An 18792-nucleotide genomic window follows, 5' to 3' on the forward strand; every position below is an offset into this window, starting at 1 on the left:
TGCTGAGCAGGATGCATCCTAAGTGGAAAAATGCTACCACAGTGCAACTATTAAAAATACAACTACAAAGAACCAATTGCTCAGTAATAAAGCAAAATTGCAATTAAGACTCAAGCAATTTTAAAACAGATTTATGTATATTTGAGTTCTAACAAGGTTGATTACAGCCCTTTAGTGTATTATAAACTAGCATTTAAGTATTATCTATTGGTCTGTTGTTGACATGATAGCAGTGTTCCAATATCTAAGGGGCTGCCATAAAGAAGAGGGGGTTAACTTATTCTTCAAAACACCTGAAGGTAGGACAAACAGCAATAGATGGAAACTAATCAAGGAGAGAACTAAGACATTTCCTGACTGTTAGAACAATTAATCAGTAGTCACAAATACTGAGCATTTCTTGTGGTAGTAAATAAACATGTCTTTATAATACTCATCTATAAAGTATATATATTCTAAATATAGTACAATTTCATCATTAATTTAGGCACTTAATATGTGAGCTCATTAATATAAAACTAAAGAATTTAGAATTTGAGTTGTAGGATATAACATCTACCTATGTATTCTCACAAATTAGTACTGTGTTCAACTCTCATCAAGTTGAAATTTAGGATGATAAAACTGACACATCAAAATCAGTGCACTTAAGTGATTCTTTTTGTTTTGATAAGACTGAAAATACCATACAGAGAAAAAATTGGAATGGCAAACAATACATTTTCCCTTGAAAAGCATCAATGGATAGTCATCCATGGTTATATTATTTGTGCTCAATTTTAGTTTATTACTTTTTAATAAGACATATGTTTCTATCAACTGACTAACTAGACACAGTTGTATATTTATCCCTAAGAATTGTACATCTTGTAATTATATATATTTTTAAAAATTAGTTTACCCAATTTAGTGGCTGAAAAATGATAAAAACAATTATCATGCTCATTAGTCCCATCAATCACACAATTCTTTAAATGTAAAAATGGCCCTATCATTTTATTTCATAAAGTATTTCTGTTGATATTTACTAGGAAAAGAATTAAATAGAAAGACAGCAACCTTTTGCCAGGGCTTCTGACATTCACCACTTCTCATCTTCTGGGTTATGCTGTGTAGCATGTTATTATTCAACTGCTTGTAACAGTCCAATGTCTTATTCTCTCATATGTAGATCATTTAAACTCAATATTATTTGTGCTTTGAAATCCCCAATACCAACATTGCTTTTTAAGTAATAAAGAAAACATACAAAGTGTCCAAAGAACAATCAAATCTGGTGGTTTTTGCAGCCTTCCAAGTGCCAGATATTGCATAGAACACAAAATATTTTCATGGAAAAAGCATAACCTAATTACCACGAGGAAAGACACTAGCACAAATATTTAAATGATAGATTTAAAAATTAAAACAACCCAGACTAATTTAGATATTTGTATTTTAAAGTGCTTTTTATCTGATGCAACAAAAACAAACCTCTTTTCACTTTCTAAGGAGGAGCCTGCTACTGTAAATGAAAAGGATATTGTCCCTCAATATTCTTGCAAAAGAGATCTACGTTTCCGAGGGAAGCAGGAAAAATTGTTTGCACTGAACTGTTGGGTCCAGGTCTATGGAATCAATATGCTATAGTACTTATGCACTGTCATAATTTTAAAGCAGTAGACATCATAGCTCTGAAGCTGTACAATGTTAAAGTAAGCCCACAAAGAGAGGTTTAAAACTTTATCAATAAGGCTGAAAGAGTTCTCATATGAATGCACGGCGACTATCAATTGGGCGGCTCCGATTGGCTCTTCCTGGCAGAGTTGGATTGGGTTGTGGGAGTGACACAAAAGGATCGAAATATGGTAAGGTGGAGAATGGATCTAAGTGCGGGGCAATAGGATGATACTGACTTGGAAGCTCAGCAGGGCCAGGAAAGAGGGAGCTTATTGGATCACCAAGGGAAGGGAGTGTTGGTCTCTCATCGAATTCACCACCAATGATATTGGGGGGATAAAGCGGATTAGGACAAAAAGGACTGGGATACAAAGGACTGGGATGAAATGGCACAGGGAGGGGAGGAGGGGGCAGAAACATTGTGTGTCTCCACTTCAGTGCGTCTTTCTTCTGCTTCAATTTTTTCTTGTACAGCTGTAGAAAGGGAGAAAATAAAATTTAGCTTGATATTTCATAACATTCATTGTCACAAACGTTTGCTAGTATACTACTGGATATTTAGAATACATGAACCAAATTTAGTAGCACAACTATCTCCATGCCTTCTGCAGCTTCATTTTTCTTTTTTTTAATTTCATGCAATTTTTCAATCGATATGGGATTTCAGACCAGAATCCAACAGCTTGAAAGAAGCATCCATTTGAATAATAATATTCAGCTACTCTTTCACTGTGATCTTTAAAGTAGTTTGCTTTCTATGATGACTGGAGATTTCAATTTTTTTAATTAGTTATTTGGACTTCATACATTGTTAAGAAAACAAATCAAAATCAAAAAATATATCATAAAGATCCACTTACTTCTTTCCAATCTGTCTCTCGAGATCGGGCAACTGGATCTGCATAAACATGTAAGATACAAATCACCTTGTTACAGCAATTCTATAATAATGTAGACAACACATTAGGTAACTTGTATTGATTGCATGACTGCTCCAAGACAATAACCATTTATTGGACACAATATCCAAACAGCTTCACAGAGGTATACTTCCTTACAAAGACCCCTGGCAAATTAACTTGCAACAAGCCTCCCATTCAGTGTCATATCATTAGAAAAAAGGTTTTATGAACAGTTACCTCTAAAGTCTCGCAAGTATATGAACCTCCACAATAACTGATCATTTGAAGCAGCATAAAGATCATGACAAACAGCAGACAAAGAAATTAATGAGCGAAAGTCCAAGAGCCGGAAGATTCGGAGTTTTAGTTCCAATGGAAGAACCACCAGGCCAAACACATCTGGTAGATTCAATGCTAAAAGGAGAAGGAAAAGAACAAAATTATTACAACATTCCAACAGTTTTAACTTCTTATCCATTTCATAATTATAATTACATACTGCTTGAAACAAAGCATGTTGATAAGATTTGGCTAAAGAATTGCATGATTCACCTTGTACCTCTTTACAGACAAAGATTTAAAACCATGAAAGCAATGATTAAATCAGTGAGGAATTGGACTGAAGAGGAAAAATTAAAGCCATAGGCTTGCTTTGATTGCATGGACTGGAATATTTTGAAGATACCTCTGCAGATCTGAATGAACGCACAGATACTGTAACATCATAGGTCAGCTTCTGTGAAGACCTATGTATACCAACCATGAATTTGGGAATATATAGCAACAATAAACCTTACTTCACAGCTAAACTTAAGCAGCTACACCATTTCAAAGAGGAAGCCTACAGCAAAGGTGATAGGAAATGTATTAACGGTGGAAATCAGAGCAGCAAAAAGAAGCTATTCTGAAAAGCTAAGGAATCAGTTCTCAATAAATGAACCAGCAAACATGTGGAAAACTCTTAAAAGCATCACCAGTTATGGCAAGCATCATTCCCAAGCTGAAGGAAATCAGCAACTGGCAGATGACCTGAATGTGTTACTGCAGGTTTGAAAGGAAACTACGGCCACCTCTCTTCACAACCTCCATCCCAAACACACCAACACTCCATCCCAAACACACAAACAACAGCCAAATCTCCTACAACTCACCCCATCCCATTGGGTTCACAAGTGGGTTCACAAGTTCCTAGTGATCACAGAAAAGGAAGTGCAAGATCTATTTCATAAGACAGAAGCCAGGAAAAACATCAGACCTAGACAAGATAACTCCTCCTTGCTTAAAAGTCTGTGCTGACCAATTGGCCCCCATCTTCACTCAAATCATCAACAAATCACTAGAGATATGCCATGTTCCTTCTTGCTTTAAAAGCTCCACTATCATCCCAGTGCCAAATAAGTTTCCCATCAAGGAACTGAATGAATACAGACCAGTTGCTCTAACATCTGAAGTTATGAAAACCTTTGAAAGGCTAGTGATGTCCCATTTGAAAACCATCAAGGATCCACTGTTAGACCTCCTGCAATCTGTATACCGAACAAATAGATCAACAGATGATGCTGTTAATATGACTCTGCACTACATCCTACATCTTGAATCTCCAAAGACCTTACGCAAGGGTCCTCTTTGTAGATTTTAGTTCAGCATTCAACACCATTATACAGTGATACCTCATCTTACGAACCCCTCGCCATACAAACTTTTCGAAATACGAACCTGGGGTTTAAGATTTTTTTTGCCTCTTCTTCCAAACTATTTTCATCTTACAAACCCGCCACCGCTGAGATGCCCCGCCTCCAGACTTCCGTTGCCAGCCGAAGCGCCCGTTTTCGCGCTGGTGGGATTCTCCTGAGGCTCCCCTCCATGGGAAACCCCACCTCCAGATTTTGCGATGCTGTAGGGGAATCCCAGCAGGGGAATCCCACCAGTGCGAAAACAGGCACTTCGGCTGGCAACGGAAGTCCGGAGGTGGGGTTTCCCAGCGAGGGAAGCCTCAGCGAAATTGCAGACAAAAGAACAGTTTTTTTCCGAACGCCATCACTCTACTAAACAAATAATTCTTTCACTGTCATTAGTCAAACTATTCACTAAGACTACATTACTACTACTATTAGTCTTCTGATCATTCCTATCACTCATCTCCTCCCACTTATGACTGTAACTTGTTGCTTGTGTCCTTATGATTTACATTCATATTATTTCCTGATTGCTTATTTGTATCCTATGACAATCATTAAGTGTTATACCTCATGGTTCTTGACAAATGTATCCTTTTTCTTTATGTACACTGAGAGCATATCCACCAAGGACAAATTCCTTGTGTATCCAATCACACTTGGCCAATAAAGAATTCTATTCCATTCCATTCTGTTCCCCGTCCCATCCCATCAAGAAAAAGACTATTTTTATGCAAAGTGCTTTGAATTAATCATGCATTTATCAAAGATATAAACATGACATAATATTACGATCACTTGTTTAAGTGCATGGGGCATGGGGTGAGGTATCATCAGTATGCAGATGATACCCAGCTTTACATCTCCACCCCTTGTCCAGTCAGCGAAGCAGTGGAAGTGATGTGCCGGTGCCTGGAGGCTGTTGGGGTCTGGATGGGTGTCAACAGACTCAAGCTCAACCCGGATAAGACGGAGTGGCTGTGGGTTTTGCCTCCCAAGGACAATTCCATCTGTCCATCCATCAGCCTGGGGGGGGAGTCCCTAACCCCCTCAGAGAGGGTTCGCAACTTGGGTGTCCTCCTCGATCCACAGCTCACATTAGAGAAACATCTTTCAGCTGTGGCGAGGGGGGCGTTTGCCCAGGTTCGCCTGGTGCACCAGTTGCGGCCCTATTTGGACCGGGAGTCACTGCTCACAGTCACTCATGCTCTCATCACCTCGAGGCTCGACTACTGTAATGCTCTCTACATGGGGCTACCTTTGAAAAGTGTTCGGAAACTTCAGATCGTGCAGAATGCAGCTGCGAGAGCCATCATGGGCTTTCCTAAATATGCCCATGTCACACCAACACTCCGCAGTCTGCATTGGTTGCCGATCAGTTTCCGGTCACAATTCAAAGTGTTGGTTATGACCTATAAAGCCCTTCATGGCACTGGACCAGAATATCTCCGGGACCGCCTTCTGCCGCACGAATCCCAGCGACCAGTTAGGTCCCACAGAGTTGGCCTTCTTCAGGTCCCGTCAACTAAACAATGTCGTTTGGCGGGACCCAGGGGAAGAGCCTTCTCTGTGGCGGCCCCGACCCTTTGGAACCAACTACCCCCAGATATCAGAGTTGCCCCCACCCTCCTAGCCTTTCGTAAGCTCCTTAAAACCCACCTCTATCGTCAGGCATGGGGGAATTGACATGTTTCCCTCCCCCGAGGCTTATAAAATTTATGCATGGTATGCTAGTATGTATGATTGGTTTAATTTGTGGTGTTTTTTAAATTAACTTAAATATTAGATTAGATTTGTTTTACATTGTGTTGTTATTGCTGTGAGCCGCCCCAAGTCTGCGGAGAGGGGCGGCATACAAATCTGATTAAACTTAAACTTAAACTTAACTGGGTTACCTACTTTTAGGACTTCTATTGGAAACAAATCACATCAATAAATTATACGGAAATGCTGAAACTTCAAAAGAGTTCATTAATTTTAAGCCCCATTGTATTTCTCTTGAAATATATGACCAAGTGGGACTAAAAAGACAATGTTACCAGAGGTATGATTGCCACTAACTAAATACTCAATAGTCCCTGAAGTAAAACTCTAAAGTTTAAAAGGTTCTTTTTTAGGGAAAAGTCACATTAGACTTGCAACAATGAAAGGTCTCACTCTCCTATTATAGCCAAAATCCTCTGGCAGCTACACAATGACATCAGTAGGCAATATCATCTAGTTTTTCTTCAGCCTTGTAAAAAAGAAAAGTAAAGAACCAAAAAATATCCCTATTTAGATCAAAGTTAATATATTATTACTTTACTATGTTGTCAAGCCACACAGGAAATAGCCTCTTCAGTTGGCTCAACTACAATAGAGTTTGGCCTGTTAAGTGAAACAAGAATTGTTTCAAAAGGCACTTACAGATTTTAATCTATTTTATAACATTTATCAAATTAGAATTCGAGTTCAACTTGCAAGTCACAGCTGCAGCTGCGCAGTTGTTCATCTTGCAAGTCACAGCTGCAGCCGTGATAGGATGAGAAGCAGAAGGAAGTGTCTAATTTATAAATAGCAAAAGAATTATGACTTAAAAGCCAAGTACCCATCTGGTGGTTGGGGACCGAATTTTTCTGAGTTGAGACCCATTCTGGTTACTTGGCATCGGAGCCTAAACAGAGAGTGGCAAACTCGTTTGCACAAATGAGCTTTAGATGGTACACTTGATGGTCTAGACTCTAGAGGGATGTCTACCTGGATTTCTTCGAGGGCCAGATCAGCATTATAATTGTCATCCGCTGGCTTGGCGGGGCGGGGGAAATGGGAGGGACACCTACTGCAGCACCCTGCCATCCAAAACAGGGCATGGGGTAGCAGCATGCTGCTGGCCAAAACAACACATGGGGGACACACACTTCTTTTTCAGCATAGCATTTTGTTGGCCCCATGCTGTTTTGGCAAAGAGAATGCTGGAGGCCATCCAGGGTCCACGCACAGCCCCCATTCCCCATTTTGGCCAGCAGCACAGTCACCCCACATCTAATTTTGGTCGGCAGGGTGCTGCAAGGAGTGTCCGTCCCATCCCCACCTCCCCTGCCCAGCTGGAAACAACACGGGCATGTTCTTTTCTATTTCCAGGCCAGCTCCACAGGCCTTGAGTTTCACACTCCTGGTCTAGACCACTGTTTTCAAACTTGGCAACTTAAAGATATGTAGACTTCAGCTCCCAGAATTACCCAGCTTCAGCTTCCAGGAGTTGAAACCCACATGTCTTACTTGCTGAGGTTGAGAAATACTAGTCTAGTCAGTGGCAGAGAGCTCAATTTTTTTTCTCGGATGCCGAAAGAGAGTACGTGCACACTATATGCACAAGTGCCCATACCCATAGTTCCCTCTAAGCTGAGCAGTGAGCAATCGCTCACTTAAAAATCATCATCAACTCAGAGTTTTCCAAACCTGCCCAGAAGCCGAGAGGGAAAGAGTGAGAGGGAAGGAGAGAGAGAGGAAGAGAGAGAAACAGATAGAAAAAAGAGAGGAAGGAAAAGAGAAAGAAAAAGAATGGGAGTAAGGAAGAGAGAAAGAAAATCAAAATCTAGTTTGAAACTAGCTCAACTATTTAAGTGGCATTTTGATATTGATAGAGTTGCCCTATTATGAGCTCACTGTTATAGACACACAGTACAGTATTTTATTTTGAAATTCTCTGAGGCAAAACAGGGTGGGTTTTTTGTTTGTTTGTTTGTTTGTTTGTTATTTCTGTGCCGCCCAGTCCCAAAGGGACTGCCGCTCAGACACTATACTTTTCCGCCCTCCCCCCCAAAAAATTAGAGGGAACACTGCCCATAACCATAATTCAATGCCCAGGGAGGGCAAAAACAGCTTCCCCCACCCCACTGGAGGCCCTCTGGAGGCCAGAAATGGCCTGTTTCCCAACTTCTGGTGGGCCCAGTAGGCTCATGTGTTGCCCTCTCCAGGCTCCAAAAGCTTCCCTGGAGCTGGGGGAGGATAAAAACATCTTCCCCATCCCCCCAGAAACTCTCTGGAAGCCAAAAATGCCCTCCTAAAGCCTCTGTGTGAGTCAAAAATCGGCTGGGCAGCACACACATTCGTGTTGGAGCTGAGCTAGGGCAACGGCTCATGTGCCAGTAGATATGGCTCAGTGTGCCACCTGTGGAACCCATGCTATAGGTTCGCCATCACTGGTATAGAGCGTCATCTCAACTTTTAACACAGTTCGAACAAACCATGATCACATTTAATAAGTGAAGGGAACACAGAATCATACAGAGTAAATATTGATGTTATACTCTCAAAACATTCCTGCCTAATGAGTCCGGGGGCGAGGTGTTTCTCCATGTCTTGTGCTAAGCACATTGGGCTACAAACATACTCCACTCATTGTTCTCAGTGGTTTACCCGTTCCATATTCTACAAAAAGATTTATAAGACTCCTTCCATGATGTGCTTACCTTGCCGAGTAGCGGCTAGAAGAGGGTATACCAGTCGGTCTTTAAAGAGGCAAGAGAGCTTCTGAAGGTCCTTATACACACCTGCAACATTTTCTTTAGGAAAAATTAAAAATAAGTATCATCTGCTCAGTATACTATATTCTATATTATATTATTTGCCTCTGGGAATAAATCCCCAAGCAGTAAAATGGAAAACATCTGCTTCTCTCATTCAGAATGGCAATATGCTGTAATAAGTTGATCTACAGTAAATAGCAAAGCCCGCATGGACTGATGAATTTGGTGGGCCGATTAGCATGGTTAAAAAGCAGGACAGATAATCTATGGAAAAAAATTGTTAAAGTTTTTAATGAGGAAGAAAAGAAGAAATCACATTATATCAATTGTAATTGACATTTCAATAATAAACATAGAACACTGACGGCAGAAAAGACCTCGTGGTCCATCTAGTCTGCCCTTATACTATTTCATGTATTTTATCTTACAATGGATATATGTTTATCCCAGGCATGTTTAAATTCAGTTACTGTGGATTTACCAACCACCTCTGCTGGAAGTTTGTTCCAAGGATCTACTATTCTTTCAGTAAAATAATATTTTCTCACGTTGCTTCTGATCTTTCCTCCAACTAACTTCAGATTGTGTCCCCTTGTTCTTGTGTTCACTTTCCTATTAAAAACACTTCCCTCCTGAACCTTATTTAACCCTTTAACATATTTAAATGTTTTGATCATGTTCCCCCTTTTCCTTCTGTCCTCCAGACTATACAGATTGAGTTCGTTAAGTCTTTCCTGATACGTTTTATGCTTAAGACCTTCCACCATTCTTGTAGCCCGTCTTTGGACCCGTTCAATATTGTCAATATCTTTTTGTAGGTGAGATCTCCAAACATATATGCTTGTTTCATTATTTCACTTATTTCACAAGTACAGCCCCCTTTAAGAACCCTATTAGAATGACTCTTCAAATTTTCAACACAATTGCTCCCCCTTGTGAAGCATTATCTGCCATTACACCATTAGCTTAATATTGTATAAACAAGCAAGTGGTTTACAAAGGAAAGATTGTGCAAACTTTTTTTAAAAAAGATACAGCCCTTAGAAATGTAAATGAGGGAAGGCTGAAAGTGGAGAGTTGCCTCTAATGAAGCCTGTGCTAGCATCTAGCTCAAAACTTTCCCCTGAACATAGTATGTCCATGATTTCCTACAGGTTATTTATGTAGAAATGAAAGAAAACACATTTGGGCAAGTTTGTATACAGCTCTAACCTAGATTAGCTGCACAAGCCTCAGCAAAAAGTTCCCAATTCAGACATCAGTATCTCCTCCTGCTGTGGCCAAGAGAGAGAATAAACCAGAATTGGAGTGGGGTTCACCAGAAGGAAAGGTGGCTTAAAAAAAACTCCATACAACTGCTTAATAACCTAAAGTTAAAATCAGGTACAGTAATACCTCATGATACGAACTTAATTGGTGCAAGGAGGAGGTTCGTAAGACAAAAGGTTCGTAAGACGAAACATTGTTTCCCATAGGAAACAATGTAAAGTCAATTAATCCGTGCAACCAAAAAAAACCCCCGCAAAAAAACGGCTTTCGGCGACTTCTGGGAAGCCGCGCGGCTGTTTTAAAAGGTGACAGCCGGCCTGGGGGACTTCCCAGCACCCCCCCGAACCCGGGTTCGGGTTTCGGGGGGGTGCTGGGAAGCCCCCCAGGCCGGCTGCGACCTTTTAAAACAGCCGCGCCGCTTCCCAGCTGTCTCCCGAAGCCGAACGCCAAAGCCGAACTTCCGCGTTTGGCATTCGGAGACAGCTGGGAAGCGGCGCGGCTGTTTTAAAAGGTCGCAGCCGGCCTGGGGGGCTTCCCAGCACCCCCCCGAACCCCGAACCCGGGTTCGGGGGGGTGCTGGGAAGCCCCCCCGGCCGGCTGCGACCTTTTAAAACAGCCGCGCCGCTTCCCAGCTGTCTCCTGAAGCTGAACGCCAAAGCCGAACTTCCGCGTTCGGCTTCGGGAGACAGCTGGGAAGCCGCGCGGCTGTTTTAAAAGGTGACAGCCGGGCTGGGGGGCTTCCCAGCAACCTCCCGAACCGAACCCGGGGTTCAGAAAAATTTTGCCTCTTCTTACGAACTTTGTTCGAGTTACGAACCGGTGTTTGGGAGGCTTCTGGGAAGCCCCGCCGCCCGGCTGTCACCTTTTAAAACAGCCGCGCGGCTTCCCAGCAGTCTCCGAACGCCGGTTCGTAACTCGAAAAAAGTTCGTAAGAGGCAAAATTTTTCTGAACCCCGGGTTCGTATCACGAGTTGTTCGTAAGACGAGGGGTTCGTATCTTGAGGTACCACTGTATTTCATATACTAGTTTATCTCTCTCTTAATGGCCAAATGAAAGTAAAGTCTTCTTGGTAAATAGAGAAGGGGAGGATGGAAACACAACTAATCTGTCATTCTGCATTTCTTGTTCATTTCCCACATGCATTTTAATTATATTTTTAAAGAGCCATTTTAGAGCTATTGATATACAAATTCTCCAGATTTACCATGGTTTTCTTTAAACATTGGAATAAATATGTTTTTATGGTTATCGGGGGAAGGGTAGAGGAATGTATCATAATAAATTAGTATTTTTCAGAATATTTTTGTCAGTCACACTTTTTTTTCATCCGTAGAAGATTTTCTAGAGTTAGACCCACCAAAATTTTCTATAATGGATAAGTATTTTCTCCTGCCTGAAGAGAAAATATGTCCCTTGAAATATATATTTTTCATTGTTTGAAATGATTTGTTTTCATAAAATATACCACTGAGGGACTCAAAGCCTGAGAGGAATTCATGAGGTTTTTGCAGTTATTTTAAATTTTTAATGGTGCAACTTAAAAATGCCTCCCACCTACTGCACTCAACTTCATCTTCTAATTTGCTCAGTTAACAATTAAAATTACTTTGGCATTACTCATCTATATGCTTCTTGCTGTTCCCCAAAATTCAGATTCAGATACCTGAGTCTTCAAAGCAGATAAATGTTGCTGGCAGAAGCTGTAGTCTCTTCACACTTTTGATGTCAACGTCAATCTTCAGCATTGCTAAAAATAGAAAAAGACATGAAAAGAGTTTGACAAAAACATTACTGATGATTCTGAGCTTTCTGGGAAAACTCAGAATAAATTTGACCAATAGCACTGTGTGCTGTGAGAAACACAATAAAAAATATAACACAGCCCTTGGAGGCTGTGTGGCATAATATTCCAGAATATATGAAGGTATCTAACCATCTTGGATTACTAAGTGTAATGTGTTACAGGGTCAATGGTTTAATTTTGTCTGTGTTCATGGAAAGATTTCCTCACTTCCTTCAAAAGGGGCTTTTCTGAGACCTTAAACAGCATCTCAGATGGGACTGCCGACTGTTCTATCTCTTTTGAAACCCTGTCTCTCAGTATCCTTTTTACAGCCTAATCCTTCTTTTTAAGCAAATTAGTTTCAATATACTACTAAAAGCTTCATATCTGATTACTTGTAACCTTCAATTGGACAAAATGTATATCATAGGGCATATACATTTTTTTCAATCAACATCCCTTAAATAGAATGGAATACAATAGAATTCTTTATTGGCCAAGTGTGAATGGACACACAAGGAATTTATTTTTGGTGTATATGCTCTCAGTGTACATACGGAGAATAAAATACATTCATCAAGAATAAAAATATACAACAGTGATACTCAAGGTTACTAATAAGCTATCAAATTGTACTAGAAAACAAATAAAAACAAATTGAAAGAGACAAGCAACACAGTTGGAAGAGAAAGGTACTAGGAAGGATAAGAAGAAGAATAGTAGTAAAGTCTTAGTAAATTATTTGACAGTATTGTGGGAATTAGTTGTTAAGCAGAGTTGTTAAGTGTCTAGTTGTTCTGTTGTACAGTGCCCTATAGTGTTGTTTTTGAGAGTAAAAGGTGAAACAATTTATCACCAGGATGTGAGGGATTTGCAGATGACTCATGCAATAGACAGATCTTTAATGGACTATAGGTTGGTAGCAATTGTGTTTCCTGCAGATCTAATTATCCATTGAAGTCTCTGTGTGTCTGTGTTTCCAGAGCCGAACCAGACAGTTATAGAGGTGCAGATGACAGACTCAATAATTCCTCTATAGAACCGTATCAACAACTCCTAGGGCAGTTTGAGCTTTCTGAATTGGTGCAGAAATAACATTCTTTGTTGTGCTTTTTTGATGACATTTTACCATTGTCTGATTTAAATAAACACCTAAATACCTTATAAGTGTTTTAAGTAAGCACAGAGAGAGGGAGAATTAATGACAGTTGAGATCATGAAAGACTGAAGAGCTGGTGGGAACTTAGACTGGTCACTATCAGATTTCAATTTGCCGCTCAGAGGAAGAGCTGGAGCCAATTTGATGCAGCAAATTAGGAAGAGAAATTTGGAAGACAACAGGCATGGACACGAATCAATCAGCCATGGCTGGGGAAGAATTGGAGGGAGAGCTGGGGGCCAAGATTTGAGAAACAGGAAGGATGTGCTGAAAAGTTAATAAAAGGTTGGAGGAAGATGATTAGGGTCACTAATAAACAATGTAAATTATTGAGCAGGGGGCTGGACTTGATGACCTGCAAGGTCCCTTTCAATAAATAACAATAAATAAAATAAATCTAACAATAAATAAAATAAATAAATAAGCAAATTCCATGCACATCTGGTTAAAAACGCTCAGCTGGGAAAGAATAAAGAATAAAGATCACATTTACTCTAAGACAAATATGATAGGTAGTTGAAACACTGGAAAAAAAGAAAACATCAACCTTGGCACAAGTTGTATTGAACCGTTTGAAAAATCAGTTAACAAAGCTTTTTTTCCTAGAGTTTAAGTGTCAGAGTTTACATTTTTATTGCTGATTCTTCACAGACGGACGTGAAAGTCAAGTTACAAAATATAAAAGATTGCCGTTTCTTTTTTAATACAATTCAACAGGATAATCTATTTCATTTCATATCATATCCCTTCTCAATGCATTTTGTCATATTAGTAATGCCTAAAAGCTGACATCAAGTATGACGTAAGAATTTATTTACTTATTTATTCAATATTTTTTTTATGCCACCCTTCTCCTTAGACTCAGGGCGGCTGACACATGTTAGCAATAGCACTTTTTAACAGAGCCAGCATATTGCCCCCACAATCTGGGTCCTCATTTTACCCACCTTGGAAGGATGGAAGGCTGAGTCAACCTTGAGCCGGTGATGAGATTTGAACCACTGACTGCAGATCTAGCAGTCAGCTTTAGTGGCCTGCAGTACTGCACTCTACCCACTCCGCCACCTCAGCTAGAATTAATGCATTCTTATGTCTTTCAAGTTTGTTAGCAGTTACATAGCATAGACGACCCAAAGAATAGCAAATGCTAGCCTTCAATCAAATAAATATCAGGATATACCTACCATTGATAACAATAAGGTCTCCCAAAGGCACACAAGTAAGGGCAGCAATGCCATTTTCACAGAGGGGATGGGCATACTGTAGCTTATAAACGCCTCTGTTTCGCCACTTGTCAGGCATTCTTGTTGCCTTTGACTGTGTTCCCTATGAAAAATAAAAGAGGAATTTAACAAAGCAACTAAAACTTCACTACAAATAGTCTACTTGTAATCATTTTCAAAACTTTCTCAGTCAGCAAGAAATTACAAAAAAGCCTTATAGAGAACTGCAATTCTAATCAGTAGATTTATTGTTATCAAGTTAATGAAGCCATTACAAAAGTGGCCAGAGTATCAAGTGAAGCCCCATTCATGTTAACAGGCTAAAAATCACTTTCTTTTGGGCAAGTCAGTGTCCACCACCTTTGAGATCTTTCACAGGTTATCTGTGCATCTTTTGCAGCCCAGACCAGCAGAAAGCAGTCCCAGTCATTGGCACAGTCTTACACCTTATTATTAATTATATATTTATGCAATTATTTATGTATTATTTCAGTCATCTTCCATGGGCTAAAGGTAAATGTCTGCAACACAAGAATTTGCCTAAAGAGCTTCCATGCTAAAGCTCATTAATCAGATAATATGTTTCTTTAATTGGAATCCCGAGTCTTCGGAGAGGGGCGGCATACAAATCCAAGTAATAAAATAAAATAAATAAAAAATAAATCCCACATTTATTTTAATATTCAACATTCACAATACAAATTTATCTTGTAAAGCAATACCTAAAATACTATACTGCTCAAAAAATAAAGGGAACATTCAAATAGCACATCATAGATCTGAATGAATTTGCACAATTATTCTATTTGCACAACAGCATGTGAAATTGACTGTCAATCAGTGTTGCTTCCTACGTGGACAGTTTGATTTCACAGAAGTTTGATTTACTTGAAGTTATATTCTGTTCATTAAGTGTTCCCTTTATTTTTTTTTTGAGCAGCATATATGCAATTCTGGTTTTCATATTTCTTTTACTAGATAATATGTTGTGTATTAATTGTGTTCTGCTCAATGGATATGAGTACAAATTACGACTAATGCAGAACAGTGTGTGGACATAATATTCTGGATTGTGAAAACCAATATATTCATTAGCAATAGTATGTGTTGTCATCAAATCATGACTTACTAGAAACCAACATTATTTTATTACTGGCCTAAGACCTATGTCAATAATGAAAATTGCTTCACATTCAGACATCTTTTGCAAAAAAATGCTTACTTGAGGTATATATCCTGCCTCCATCATGATAAGATGGATCAAAACTATCAAGGCATCATTAGCACTGGTACATTCTGCAGAATGGTATAGGGTCTGAAGCGAGTGTGGTACTTGTCCATCCGTAGCTTCAGAGCAAAGCATTGGCTCTGAAGGATAAGAACCTGCAGCTTCTTGGAAGTCAAAGTCATCAGATACAGCTTCTGAAGCAAATGCTTGGCTGGATTCTGCCTTGAAAGGATAGCAGCAGAAACAAGAGAGCATTAAAAATATATATTAAAAATTATATTTAAAATGATAAGAGCAAAGAATTTCTGTGGAAAAAACAGCTGGTTTCTCTAAAAATAATGGAAGCAGTATCTCAGCATTTTCCCTACTCGGTATTTGCCCTACTAGGCATAATGAAAGTCTTCATTGCTTATGGATTTACCATATTGTCTGTATTCATCTGAATATCATCTTGAACTTTATGGTCTGGTAGGTGTCCATTGTGTCTTTCGCTATCTATAATTTTAGATTGGTTGTGACAAATGGGCGAAGTGGATGGTTCATGATTATTCTCTTGTGGTTGCAGAGATGAAGTGTGAGCTGGAAATACTCTTAATTCTGTCTCACTATCTTCCAATATCAAACATATCAAGTCTCCTGAAACAATCCCAAATGATGCTAGGGTTTCTTCATCTCCAGTAAGGGAGTCTTTGTTGTTCAACGTTATCGCAAACGTGATGTCAGAACTGCAGGGAAACAACATTAAGCACACATTTAATATTGAAAAATCTTTCACAATCAAACAATATCCATCTCCACAAAACCTAAATGGTGTATGTCACCTTATAATATTTGCAACTCGCTTTTGAACAAAAGAGATATTTTCAAATCCAACAATCACAAAATCCGTTTTTATACATAATTTTTGCAGTAACTATTATTTCACAAGGCATGTCTGAAGAAAATAGCGATACTTAATTTTTTAAATACGGTAATCACTTTTTTCACTGTAAACTCAAGGCAAATCAAATCCCAAATCCCTAGCATACCAAACCCTACCAGCTCAGCTATGAAACCCTAAGATCTGGCTCTATTCCCAGGCCTTGGATTAATGTAGGTGTAATTTTATCGGCTGAACCCAGTGTGTCTGTCTGTGTGTGTGTGTGTGTGTGTGTGTGTGTGTGTGTGTGTGTGTGTGTGAGAGAGAGAGAGAGAGAGAGAGAGAGAGAGAGATGGATATCCATATTACACTGAATAAAACAAGCCACTGTGAGAAGTAATTAGAAGTATGTGTACTAATACTTTAATAAATAATTTATGTGAAATAACTATCAGTTTCCATTTAACTGTAACCCATAAACGAAACTCAACATGTAATCTTACTTTAACTTTCAGTTTCACAAAGAAAAAATTATCATCTTTCACTTACAGTATTTTCCTCATCAACAGGACAGAAAAAGTCTGATTCTAACTATCACAACATAATATCAATACCTTTATGACTAACAAGACTGGATTCAGGATTATAGATCAATTAGTTCATTAAAATATACTGACTTCCAGTTAACTCCATAAATGCATCTATGTAATTTTCTTGGCAGCAATACCAAAACAAATTGGATAAAACCATCCCGTTCTTTAGGATGTTTTTCCCCCTCACCATTATATTTGCCAATATGGGTTTTAAGTTTTAACTTAAAGCAATCCATCTTGGAACCAATATTGTTAAGATATAAAGTTAACATGTAGTTTTAATCAACGCAAAGATATCCTCCTCTTAATATTTCCCTCATTCCTATTTTGTGCCAAACCAAATAATAATAATAATGTTTATCCCTTGGATTCCCAAATTATGTCTCTTCCATTCACTGTCCCTATCGAATGGAAGCCTTTTGAGGTCTTTAAATGTTTTCTCCCCATAAAAGCATAAATAATAATAATTATTAAAATTATTAAAATGAGGACACAGTTTGTTGGGAGCAATATGCTTACTCTCTGTAAACTCTCCAGAGGGCTATAAAGCTCTGGGAAGGCTTGGGGCTATTAGATCTTGGCCCCCTAGCTGACAAACATTATGTATGGTCAAAGGATGTCTGAATGGGTACGATTGATTTTTGACATAATTGGGGATTTTAGATTAATTTATATAGTTTTAATTAATTGGATTTAGCCATTGTATTTTATTGTTCTTTTTTATATGTTGTAATCTGCCCAGAGTCCTTGGAGAGGGGCGGCATGTAAATCCAATCAATCAATCAATCAATCAATGTTATTGCCAATTATATTATTATTATTATTATTATTATTATTATTATTATTATTATTATATTTTTATTCACAGAAACAGTAATACACAGCAAACTAGATTTATATGCTCGGTTTCATATCACAAGTCGAACTATTATTATTATTAATAATGATTATTATTATTAATTATTAGTCTTCCATATTATTATCTTATTTTTATATTATTATTTTTATTCACAAAAACAGTAATACACACGAGATTTGTGTGCTCGATTTCGTATCACAAGTGAAACTATCATCATCATCATCATCATCATTATCATCATCATTTATTAATTATTAGCCTTCCACGAGTCTTCTCCGACTCTAGGCCATCCCTCTGGTTCTCTTAGAAATAGAAACCATTTGCATTTCCATTTCTTAGGAAAAGAGAAGCCTGGCTTGCCATCACTCTCGTCAATAGCCCCTCCCACTCCTTGCCAGGCAGCTCCATTCGCCAATACCTGTAACCCCAGGAGGGCAAGAGGGTTTGGCCAAGGTGCGCACGCAAATCCCCCAGCAGTGGTTCCGCCTCCGCCAACTCCAACGGAGCCGTCTGCTTCTGGAACCGCACGCGGAGCTTCATGGCGGCGAACTGCGCTCGCCCTGACCCCCTCTTCCTCCTCCCCCCACGTGCCGCAGAGGCCCCTTCGCGAAAGTGGCGGCACAGGAGGCCGCGGCGAAGACGCCGCCGCCGTCGTTGTTTGTTGTGGGTTTGGGCTGCCGAGGAACCGCCTCCTTGACCCCGGCCACCTCGCGGTGACGTAGTTCCGCCCTTGGCTTGACCCAACCCACCTCAGCGGTTGCGTCGTTCCACGCAAGCGCCTCTCTCCCCCTACCCCCCTCCCAACCTCACCCGCGAAGGAATGCAGAAACTGACGGTTACCGAGCGACGATCATTCAATGTTCTTCGCCTTATCGTCCTGCTCCGGTTGATGACGTCCACGTTCTTCTCGTTTGGCGCTTCTCTGAGCTTCTCCTCTTAAGACGGATAGGCAAAGTTGGCTCTTCTATTACTTGTGGACTTCAACTCCCAGAATTCCTGAGCCAATCATTCTAGCTCAGGAATTCTGGGAGTTGAAGTCCACATGCAATGGAAGAGCCAACGAGTCTAAGATT

General features: G+C 39.6%; 1 protein-coding gene across 2 annotated transcripts; it reads right to left on the minus strand.

Annotated features, from left to right (window-relative positions):
* Window positions 1-720: 720 nt before the first annotated feature.
* Window positions 721-18588, minus strand: FBXO7 (F-box protein 7). 2 transcript variants are annotated; one of them, XM_070756240.1, is made up of 9 exons: window positions 18560-18588; window positions 15830-16133; window positions 15403-15630; window positions 14142-14283; window positions 11679-11762; window positions 8689-8781; window positions 2799-2975; window positions 2520-2557; window positions 721-2133 (listed from the first exon to the last, which is right to left on the minus strand). In XM_070756240.1, the coding sequence occupies exons 1-9, from the start codon at window positions 18571-18573 to the stop codon at window positions 1747-1749; spliced, it is 1467 nt and encodes a 488-aa protein (XP_070612341.1). In that variant the 5' UTR covers window positions 18574-18588; the 3' UTR covers window positions 721-1746. The 2 variants fall into 2 exon arrangements, with proteins under 2 accessions (XP_070612341.1, XP_070612340.1); XM_070756239.1 differs by lacking the exon at window positions 18560-18588 and adding an exon at window positions 18138-18465.
* Between the last annotated feature and the right edge of the window lie 204 nt (window positions 18589-18792).

This window comes from Erythrolamprus reginae, chromosome 6, assembly GCF_031021105.1.
Source record: "Erythrolamprus reginae isolate rEryReg1 chromosome 6, rEryReg1.hap1, whole genome shotgun sequence".
NCBI classification, from domain to species: domain Eukaryota; kingdom Metazoa; phylum Chordata; class Lepidosauria; order Squamata; family Dipsadidae; genus Erythrolamprus; species Erythrolamprus reginae.

Coding starts and splice junctions, on each gene's coding strand:
- FBXO7 (XM_070756239.1), bottom strand. CDS start 18,259: ATGAAGCTCCGCGTGCGGTTCCAGAAGCAGACGGCTCCGTTGGAGTTG. Junction 11,763..14,141: donor AGACCTTATTGTTATCAATG/GTAGGTATATCC, acceptor TTCTATTTTTAG/CAATGCTGAAGATTGACGTT. Junction 2,558..2,798: donor ATACTTGCGAGACTTTAGAG/GTAACTGTTCAT, acceptor ATGTTTATGCAG/ATCCAGTTGCCCGATCTCGA.